The 11,671-nt window shown below is 31.7% G+C and overlaps 1 protein-coding gene across 1 annotated transcript; it reads right to left on the bottom strand.

The window, feature by feature from the left end:
* Positions 1-6,442: 6,442 nt before the first annotated feature.
* LOC107459686 (tRNAse Z TRZ4, mitochondrial) lies at positions 6,443-10,322 on the bottom strand. The gene is given in 11 exon segments (XM_016077909.3): positions 6,443-6,944; positions 7,034-7,664; positions 7,760-8,163; positions 8,289-8,339; positions 8,425-8,634; positions 8,636-8,773; positions 8,888-9,310; positions 9,397-9,440; positions 9,597-9,651; positions 9,729-9,773; positions 9,846-10,322. Coding segments are annotated over 11 exon segments (2,748 nt in total). The 5' UTR covers positions 10,275-10,322; the 3' UTR covers positions 6,443-6,626.
* Between the last annotated feature and the right edge of the window lie 1,349 nt (positions 10,323-11,671).

Below are 11,671 nucleotides of genomic sequence, written 5' to 3'. Positions count from 1 at the left end.
TGATAATTTAGTATATTTTAAATAATATTATATAGATAATTATTTATTTAATTTATTAATTTTAAAAAATAATCAAATTAAACTAAATCAATAAAAAAAATTTCATTGACTACGAAAGTTTACTGAGATAATACTCAATTTGGTCCTTGAACTTACACGCGAGTCTCAATTTAGTCCCTGAAGTTTCAATTGCCTCTATTTAGTCCCCAAACTTTATGAACATAACTCATGTTAGTCCTTGAAACAATTTTCAACGTATAAATGTTAACGGAACACTGTCGTGACAGCCGGATGCCACACTAAACTTTATAAATGATGTCGTTTTGGTTTTGGCACTCAAATAACCCAAAAACAACATCCTAAATGGTGTTTATTGAAATTTTACCTAACAAAATAAGTAATACGATGCCCTTTTTGAGCTATTTAAATGTCAAAACCAAAACTGCATCATTTTACAAGTTTTAACGTGACATTTGATAGTTTACAACAACGCTCTATTAACGTTTTTATACTAAAAATGGTCTTAGGGACTAATATGAAGCACGTTTATAAACTTCAGGGACTAAATAGAGGCAATTGAAACCTCAGAGACTAAATTGAGATTCGCGTGTAAGTTCAGGGATCAAATTGAATATTATTTCAAAGTTTACTACTAAACATCATATATGTATACATATAGAGTAAAAAAAAACATAATAGATCCTAGATCGGGATGGACCCACCCAATATATCTTTTTTTCTAAAAAAAGTTAATTTTGAGTATTTTGTTACTGAATATATTATTTCTATCTAATTTATTTGTGAAAATTTGTTATGATTACCTAAAACGGAAATATGAGGAGGAGTAGATTAAATGATGATTAAGAAATTAATTAATCTATTTTGTTAAATAAATAGGTTTATTTTTATTCTTATTCATATGGCTACCAGGTATGGAAAAATAAATTACCTATTGATATTGTTATGGGAAAATACGAGGTGCTTGCTTAACTTTTTTTTAACAAATACGAGATTAGTTAATTAAATAATTATTTGTAAGTTTTATTTTTTTTTAATACTAGTCTTAAAAAATAACAATAATACAAATTTTAATATACATAAAAATGCATAATATACTGATGCAAGTCAAATAATAATGTATCAAGAATCTGGTATGTCTCATCTAATATTTTCAAGTTACAATTAAGTGGAGACAAATGTAATATTTTTTTCATTGTAACTCGTATTCATGATATTTTTGAAATCCCAGTCTAATGATAAAAAAAGATTTTAAATATCTCTCATTACCCATTTATAGGGAAACAACTCTCTATGTATAGTGTATATTGTGCGTCACATAGAATTGAATAAAAAAATATTTCTCTTACTTATATAAAACTTTTTACCTCGGAGATAAGATCTAAACAATAGATTTGGATCCTCTAAAGTTTGAATTTCATTTTAGAGAGTAAAGTGTGATCTCTCACTATTGATTTCATAGGTGGGACCAATAATAAATATGAAAGAGAAACTATTCAAGGGTAGAAGATCACACTTTACTCTCTAAAGTGAAATTCAAACTTTAGAGGATCTAAATCCCTAAACAATCTTCGATTTTACTAATAGATCCCTCATCGACAAGAACTCCATTGTCCATAGTAACAAATAGTATGTGTAATTAATGACTATTAAATGATTCATGCACCAATATTTGATTTCATCATGCTTCCTCGACAATCATTTATATAACATAGATTTATTACAATTCTAGCATACTCCAATGTAAACGAATTCACTAATAATCTAACGCAAGTCGTTCCGCCAAATCAGTTTGCATCACACTTTAATTCCCAAAAATCGTACCTAACAAAAAGATAATTTAAAAAATATATTAATCATTATTATATTCCGTTATTTCTTGCAGTAATTAATGTTTGATTGAATAAAATTTAACTTTTTTTTCAAGAAATTCTGCCGTAAATGGAAAATAAAAAGACAATCTTTTTCTATTATTGAATCGATAGCTATTAATTCAGCGCATATTTTTGAAGATGTAAATTTATCGATTACTAGAGTGTATTTACTCAACGGTGACACATAAAGTGGCCAAATATTAACTTTTTTGTCGATTATGAAAGTAATCTTCTATTATACCAAGAATTTAACTTGACAGTTTACAAAAGATACAAATTATTAATAATATATCAATATATATTTTTATTTTTTATAATTTTTTATTGATTGTAATTGTTAATGTTTATGACGATTCAATGTTGGACGTGAATTTAGAAGATTACTTTATACCATCTTCAAAAATTTTAGACGGTATGTAAAAATTTTATTTGTACGTTTATTTGCATCTTTGTGTACATCATAGACTAAATTGCATCAATATGATAACTGAATATTTAAAGAAAGTGCATTTGGCAGGTGTGTGGAATATAGGAGATCCTATTTACCAATATCAACACTGTAAAGCATGGATGTAGTCTCATTAAAGACTTGCTAAATTTAACCAGTAACTGCAACCAACATTTTATTATGTTGTAAGGAAGGGAAGATTGAGCTTCATCTATTGTCTATACCTGAGCTTATTCAACTTCATACTAAGGGAGATCAAAGAAGAGCTTATTTTCTGAAAAATATAAAGACATTTAATTCAATATTTTTTTTTACATCAATAGCCGAAAAATTAACTGTGAGGTGAACAATGGGACTCTCTCCCAATTCAATTTTTAAGCTGGAAGGTCAAAACTACCATAGCATTGGTAGGCTACTTCCTCTGGATAATCTATGATCAATATTTGTCCAGCTATATATCTATGACACAGAAAATAAGATTGATAATCGAATAGGCACACTTCAATAATTTTCATGCAACCAGTCAAACACTTTAGTTATGTTTTAATCTAAAAGAGAATAACATAAATTTTATTGTATCTTCTTTTATGCAGTTCCAATAAAGCTATAAATACGCGGGATAGAAAAATTGTGATAATATTAGAAAACATGCTAGACAAATATAATAATTTGACAATAAATTTTTGCTATGCAAGAGATAGGTACCAAAAAAAAATTGCATAGACATAAAACTTAAGTTGATTAGTAAAAAGAATACAAATGGCAGAACGTATAATTTGCCTTCTGCATCTGAAGTGATTGCATTGATGGTTGGCGATGTCGAGCAACTAAGTAAAAATAGGGTATAGAGAGTCAATCTAAAAAACTCCAATAGATTAATATTTTTCACCCATCTTATTTATCCTTGCAATATCCATTACTGTTTTTCCGGATGGATTTCGTTTGGGTATTACAACATTAGAAGACTATAATTCAATGTTTTATTTTACATTCTCTACTACCAACGCAATAATGAAAAATAAATATAAATAGAGATCAAAGAAGAGCTTATTTTCTGAAAAATATAAGGACATTTAATTCAATATTTTGTTTTACATCAATGGCCAAAAAATTAACCGTGGAGTGAACAATGAGACTCTCCTCCAATTCAATTTTTAAGCTTGGGGTCAAAACTACCATAGCATTGGTAGGCTACTTCCTCCGGATAGTCTATGATCAATATTGTACTAAAAAAAAAATTGCATAGGCATAAAACTTAAGTTGATTAGTAAAAAGAATACAAATGGCAGAACGTATAACTTGCCTTCTGCATCTGAAGTAACTGCATTGATTATTGGCGATGTCAAACAACTAAGCAAAAATAGGGTGTAGAGAGTCAATCTAAAAAATTTCAATAGATTTATGTTTTTCACCTGTCTTATTTATCCTTGCAATATCCATTAATGTTTTTCCATGGGGAGGATGAATTTCGTCTGGGTATTGCAACATTAGATTCTATCTCTACTAGGTCTACAAAGAAAAACAAAACAACACTTTGCGACAATTCTTTACTTTTCGCCTACAGTAAAGGATGGGTGAATCTCCGTTAATTCTGAGATCAAAGAGATTATTCCAACAATTTTTTGTGGATGCCTACACAATTGTGAAATTAGAGAGGTTAAAAGTCTTCAGGTATAAACAACCAAATTTGAGGATTTGATAAATACAAATGTTTACATGAGAGTCTTATAAACGGGGATGTAAATGTTGCTAGGCTTGGCAAAAGAATCATTATTTCCAGTACTTTTATTGATGGACTTAGGTACATGATAAATAATTTCAAAGATGCACTTGCAATTTGCAAATATATATAATATCCTAGCTATTTTATCACTATGACTTGTAAGTTGTAACCTTAAATGGGATGAGATAAAGAGAGAAGTGACTCCTATTAGATTGAAGGTAAAATACCGCCCCGATATAGTGTATTGAGTTTTCAAAATCAAGATTGATAGTTTGATTGAGGACCTAAAAGAGGAAAAAATATTTGGCAAAATTATGGTATGTAAGTCTGTGTTTATGCAACACCTTATTAAAATCTTATGCTGTAGATAATGTTTTAGTCATTTATCTTTTCAATTTTCAGATGTTTGTACTATAAAATTTTAAAAGAGAGCGCTTCCACACACACATATTTTTTTATTTATGAGTAATGAGTTCAAGTCACAAACACTAAATGACAGACAAACAAATAACGATTGAGATTCCTGATGAAAATGAAAGGCCAAATTTACATGAAGCTATTCAAAACTACATGGTACATGGTCCATGTGGCCTATACAACAAGAATTCACCTTGTATAAAGAATGGATCCAATTTAAAATTTTATCCCAAAGAGTTTAGGCAGTAAACACTCATTGACGAAGTTGGGTTTCCTAAATATAGGCGTACCAATAACGGTCGAACTGTGACAAAAAAAGAATGTGTACTAGATAATAAGTTTGTTATTCCGTATAATCCAGAATTGTTGTTCAAGTTCGGGTGGACGGGTGCTACATAAATGTGGAATACACATGCCAAATAAGTTATATCAAGTATCTGTTTAAATATGTACACAAGAACAATAATCGTGTAACAACTAACCTATACAATGTTGTTGATTAATCAGAAACGACACAAGTTGTCGATGAAATTAGGAATTATTATGATTGTAGGTACATTTTGGCATGTGAGGCAGCTTAGTATATATTTGGATACAAAATCCAAGAGAAAGAATCATTTATGATTAGACTTCCATTTCATTTGGAGGATGAACAATCCGTAGTTTATAGTGAAACTTCTAATAAGAATGATATCATCGAAATAGTAGTATCTCATAAGTCTGTATTTTTGAGATGAATGACGGCAAACATATCATATTTTTATGCTCAAAATTTGACTTATGCTGAGTTTTCAACCAAATTTATTTGCAATGACGATGCTTCGAATTGGTTTTCTCAAAAATAAGGCTTTGTAATTAGAAGGTTGACTCATGTGCCTGTATATAGTGATGAATTTATATTTTATTTTATTCTTATTTATTTGATGATTGAAATTTGAAATATAAGGATTTGATTATATACTTTTATTTTATTGAAAATAAATTCAAGTTTTTTAGTAAAAATACAAAAGCGTACATTATATTAAAATATTATTTCTATACGAGTGAATTATCATCTTAATCTTTTAAAAGAAATAATTTATTGATAAAATAATCTTGAAAAATCGACAATAATTTTTATGAAAATAATTCATTAGAAAAATAAATGTTAAATAGTTGATTATCATGAAATCTAATTTAACCGTAAATTTGCAATTTGTAATTGAATCCATTTTTACACCTTAATTTGGAATAGGTGTTAGAGAAGAAATTTAGAGTGAAAACTTGAGTCGTGAAAACTTAGTCATCGAAAACAAAACAAAACTCCCCAGAAACATACAAACAGAAGCAGAAGAAACAAAAAAAGATTGGTATCATCTATGACTCTTTATTTCTATATGAATTCTATTTTTTTTTCTTTTTTCGATTTTCAATTTTTCTTATGTGAGTTTTTTGTTTTAATATCAAACTTTACTTTTCAAACAAAAAAATAAATTTGAAGAAAGAGAAAAAAAAATATCAAATTTATCGTTTAAAGATAATACGTAAAAAAAATTAAAAAAAAAACTTTAAAAGTGATTATTTAATCTATCCAAACAAACTATTTATATAAAATAAAATAAACTGAATTTTTTTTATTAAACCATTTTAGAGTTTAACTCAGTATTTATATTATACTTATAAAATTATTCAAGACAATCAATGAACTATAGCTCAAATGCTATTTGTTCTCCTTTCCTCTGTAGAGGTCTCTATTTCTAGTCTCTCTTGATGCACGAAAAAGAAAAAGAATCTATTCATTTATCATTTTGAATAATCCTATGTTTGTTATAATTTTACATATTTACTAATTAAAAGGATGGATTAATACAACAGTAATGCTTAATGTTTCTAGCAGCCTGCGAAAGTGACCAGAAAACTTCATTAATATATATATATTAATGTAAAATTAACTTTTAACTAATAATTCAGTGAAGTTACAAGTGCATAAAAAACGAAAATCTAGGGAAACAGGTCAATTTTGGCTTATGAAGGAAACTTGATGTTTCAAGGAGAAATGAATGACTATATATATTGCTTTTGCATAGCATGATTCTATAATCTGTGTCTATAAAAATCTAATATACATGCAAAGCGAAAAAAATTGAATAGAATAGGAGTCATTTTGTTAATATGCGGCGGTCACAGCGTCTACTACATCGTCTGACTCATCAACTATCATTTCGTTTCTGAAAAGCAATTTCAAATATGGAAGAACCTTTGGAAGAACGGGCAAATCTGCCACATTCACACTCATCATGTCAAATGCAACACACGTTTTGTGCATGTTTGCTTCATCCAACACAGGTATTTTAGGATATCTTTGGCTGAAATGAGTTAAAATGATTCGGTATGCATCAGCGGAGTTTCCCATTTCTATGGCTTCATTTGTGGTGCTGTGGTTTTTTGCTATAGCCTCCTCTACCATAGCTTCCTCAAAAGTTGCCTGCATCAATTCTCAAACAAGTTAAAACAAGTCTCCCTTTGATGGCATTAAGATGCAGATAACATTAATCAATTTATAGGAAGACTTGCCTCGTGTATAAGAACTGTTGCGCCTCGAGATGCTTCTACCAACTCTGGACAGGGCCTTGTGTCGCCAGAATATACAACCTTCCAGCCAGGTATCACTTTTCCAGCAGTACTAGTCCTCTCTGCTGCTTTTAGAACAACACCAAATGCCTGTGGGCAATGCACAACAGGGAAACTAATCAAGGACTTCAGACCAGCTTCCTGGATTACCCCCCTAAATCTCTCTAGGATAGGAGAAACGGCATCTTTGTCAACAGGACTGCCTGGTCTTTTCCATAAACTTTGCATACGAGATTCTCTAGCAAACAAAGTTGAATCAACTTTTGATGCGGATACTTCTCTATTATTATTGTTCAGGTCACAGCCATCCTCAAAAGCATCCAATGAAGCTGCTGTGGTGTGCCTGCAATCTAGAAACAGCATATCCAAATCTTCGAGTCTTTGGTAAGCATCTAAATATCTCTTAAGCTGCCTTGGCCCTACGACAAGAACTGGTTCATGAGGCACCCCCTTCAGCAATTCACGGCGCAGAGCAAGGATCCTAGCCAAGCCAGTGTGGTGATCAGCATGGATATGTGAAATCCAAATGCATCTTAAAGCTCTCACAACATCATCAGCACCACTTACACCATATCTGTTTCCAAAGGATGTGTTAAATAACTATTTACATTAAAATCGCAAAAAATGCAGTAAAGTGAAAATGTGTTTAAAGAATACAGATGGACATGCCTTCTTTTGAGTTGTCCCAAGGTTCCTTCACCACAATCCAAGAGCAAACCTCCTTTTGAGAAAAGATTTATATATATTGAACTCACGTTTCTGTACTTGGATGGTTGGGATGAACCAGTTCCAAGAAGAACTATCTCCAAGTCATCTCTCCTTATATTTTCCAAACACGAAGGAACAGTAGAATCACACAACCAAGGTTCCTCAATCATCATATTTCGATCTGCTGCGGGAACTAAATCCTCCTTTGTCTGATTAGCTTGTTGCCAGAGCTGACTTACATGATGAGCTGCTTCCACGACCTCTGGAATCTCTGAGAGTAACTCATCAATTATTTGTGTGGAAGTCACCGTGGTTGGAGTACCGGATCTATCCAACCCAAGACGAGCATAAGGACGCAATGTAAACTGCATAACACAGTTAATATGTTCATAAGTATACAAATATTGCGGAGTCAGACTATAAAAGCTTTATACAAAGACTTCTACAAGAAAAAAGAAATTAACAGCAGGGCCGAGTCAGATTTTGATACCTTGAGAAGATTTTCAGCAGAAATGACTTTAGAAGATTCAGAAAAGGAACCCTGCAAAAAACACAAATCAATCCCCCAGATTAGACTAATTTATTGTTAAATACAGTATAAGTTCCCCTTCCAGCATTTTACAAACCTCACTTGAAGCAAGAGCACTTGAAAGTGATGAAAATCCTGGGGCTGGAAAGAACTGAGGACAAACATAATTAAGTCGAGATGCAATTCTTGCACTAGCTTTCAAGATAGGAATCTCTACATTCTTCCTGAGAACAATAGAAGCAAACAAGAGTAATAAATAATGTGTTGTAGAAGAAACAAAAAAGGAGGAATTTCCAGAAAAACTAGCAACTTACTTTTCCTTGATCATAGTAACTAGTGAGTGATTGTGCATTCAATAACGATTCCAAATGAGATTTTGTTGGACAATCAACAAGGAGTACAATGGGTCCAGGAACAGAAGGACCCAAGACATCACTTGGATGAACCTATTGTGTCACACAAATGGTTACGTTAATATGTACGGAAGCCAGGTATTAATTAAAATTAACTAAAGCAAACTAAATGGTGATTGAAATATCAGTGCATATTCCATAAATTACCGTAATATTCAGGCGATCTGATTGCACTGAATTTCCAAATTGCAGTTCACGATACTTTGGCCCAGGTTTCAAACCTAGGGCCTTCGCTTTATCTTGATCAAATTTTCCCTTGATCTCAGGCAGTTCGCAAATATATACTACAGACATATCACCAGGCTTCGCAGCAGCCTGGTTTTTCCCGTTGGGTGAGTTAAGGGTCTCTGAAGGTGTCATCGGGTGATGTGGTCGCAGGATGATAGCAGATATTTTGACCACCTCGTTTTCAATGAGAACAATGGGATTGTCCAATAGCTTACATCCAGTAAGCACAGTGGTATCATCGGTGCCGCCAAAGCTCTTTGTGTGAACCATGGCGGCATTGGGAATAAATGATCTCATGGCATCTACTAAAAACTTAAGATCTGAAGGGCCCCATATCTTGACCTGCAAATCACATGAACCTATCAATCACTACAACAGACTATGCATTACACAGTTGAACAACAACACGAAGTTAATCCGCCACTTACACACATCCCCTCTTCTCCCATTCCAGCCAGCGTAAGCAGCAAACCTGTGAGTCGAAGACTGATATGTATCAACATTCTAGTAATCCAATCTAAATATCAAGTTCTACTCTTCTAGTATGAGTATCTTAGCAATGAAGCAATGCTATTTTCTGCAATACTTGCATGTAAACCCACAAGATTCTTAAAAATTGAAGACAAACCTGGAAGGCCACCGGCGGTTTCTGAACAAACACGAGTTAGAAATATGTGATCAATCTGCAAAAAGGTAAGTACATTTCGTGAGCTGATAACTAGTGATGACAAAGATAAGAACTTGAAATTCAAATTCAAACCTTGGATAACTTAATTTTATGCTCAGTGCAAAATCGTTGTAGTCCCTGAAACAAGCAAGAGAGGTTGAGAAAATGCAGAGAGAGATAAGAAATGAGAGAATGAGAAGGAAGAGTGACCTCTCCAGCATTGAATATAAAACGTTGTTTATCGAAGAAGAGGAAGACGGAAGGAGAAGTATCCTGAGTATCCATGCCAGTTCCGAGTATCTGAAGATAAGCTATGGTGTTAACTGGATTGACCTTGCGATGCTTTAATTGGAGGTCCTTCTTTGGAGCGTCGTTGTTGTCTCTTCCCTCTGCTCTGCGCTTGTTGAAGCCAGCAGAAGAAGCGTTCTTGTCGAGTTCCATTGGGTGAGTGGTTCTTCCTCTGCCACCGCGGGTGTTGCTGTTGTTTCTGCGGGTAAGATGGAGAGGGGCGTTACGGTGTCGTCTCGGAGAAGAAGAGGAAGCGATAACCGTCGAGAAGATGGATCGGAAGTGGAGGGTGGAGGGTTTGGAGAGGGAGAATGAAGAAAAAAGGAGCCGAAAATTTGAGAGTCGGGCCATTCCCCTCTCTCACTCCACCCTGTTTTTATTTCAAGGGTTTAAGCCTTTTGCACACTTTCTTTCTTTCTCTGCACCCAAATCCCAAAGGGATAATAAAAAATTTAAAACTAGTTTTCAGTAGTTACTTTATATTTTTTGAAAAATATATCTAAAATACGATATTGGTAAATTGGTACATAATGTTTTTTAGTAAATAATATAATATAATAAATAATTAGATTATGTATAGTAGTATAATAAAAAATTTTATTTATAATTTCTATAATCTATATGTAATAGTTAATTGATTGTTGATATTTTATATATATAATATGACACTTTTTAATTTTAATATGGAGGCTAGAATGAGGTAGGACCTCATTATGGAGATTAGGTGTGCTTTACCTACATGTGATGTCAGCGAAAGATCAATCGGACGGTGCGAGTGGAAGGGGATTTATCGGACAGTCCAAGTTGTTCACTCCAGTCACGTATCGCATGCGTCTTGCTCCCTACAACAGTGCCCCTTTAACCTAACATACCCCCTTTACTCCATCCACACCCACCTTCTGAGTCACTTTCACAGCTTCACCCTCATCCCCACCAAGCAGCCATTCTCTCTTCTTCTTTCTCCTTCAACAAGTCCTGCCTCTACTTCATTCAAAGAAAATTAAAATGCCAAAAAATAAAAATCTAAAAATGTTAATCGTCCTAAATTTTATATTACAAAATATCTCAATCATTCTGATTTTATAAGTTTATTTATTAATTTTTTATATTTTAGAATTATATTATTTTTAGAAATTTAATTATAGTTGTTGTTGTTAGAAGTTGAACTGAGGAACATATATGTGACAGAATTATTATTATTGTTGATAGAAATTTAGGAATATATGTTTAAATAATAGTTAGAAATATGTATGTTTAAATGTAGTTAAAAAATATTTTAATCAATGATAATATTTAAGTTAGACTAATGTGATAGATTAGTAGAAAATACATGTGTAGAATTTTTTGTAATAATTTTAGTAATTATAATTAATTAACTAACTGTTATAATTAATTTCAGAAATTATAATTTTATAAATTATAATAGTTTTTCGTAACAATAAATAAACTAAATCGGTGTATAATTTTTTGGAATAATGTTGATAATTTTGTTTAATAATTAGGTTTTGTAAAATATAATGTATTTTATTTTTGGTAATAATTATTTGTTTATTGTTAGCCTTTTAATTGTTATTGTAGTTGAGGTTTTAATATTATTACAGTAAAACATTATTAGATAGATAAAAATTGAAAGTATCTAATAGTTATTATTATTAGTAGTAAGTTAGAAATAATTTGTAGTATTATTAATTAAATTTAGAAGTTAAAATATTATTACTTAGTAAATTGGATTCAGAAAAATTTTTTTT

Source organism: Arachis duranensis, chromosome 7 (genome assembly GCF_000817695.3).
Source record: "Arachis duranensis cultivar V14167 chromosome 7, aradu.V14167.gnm2.J7QH, whole genome shotgun sequence".
Classification (NCBI taxonomy): Eukaryota; Viridiplantae; Streptophyta; class Magnoliopsida; order Fabales; family Fabaceae; genus Arachis; species Arachis duranensis.
The sequence above is the reverse complement of the archived record's forward strand: the minus strand, read 5'-3'. Positions and strand labels throughout refer to the sequence as shown.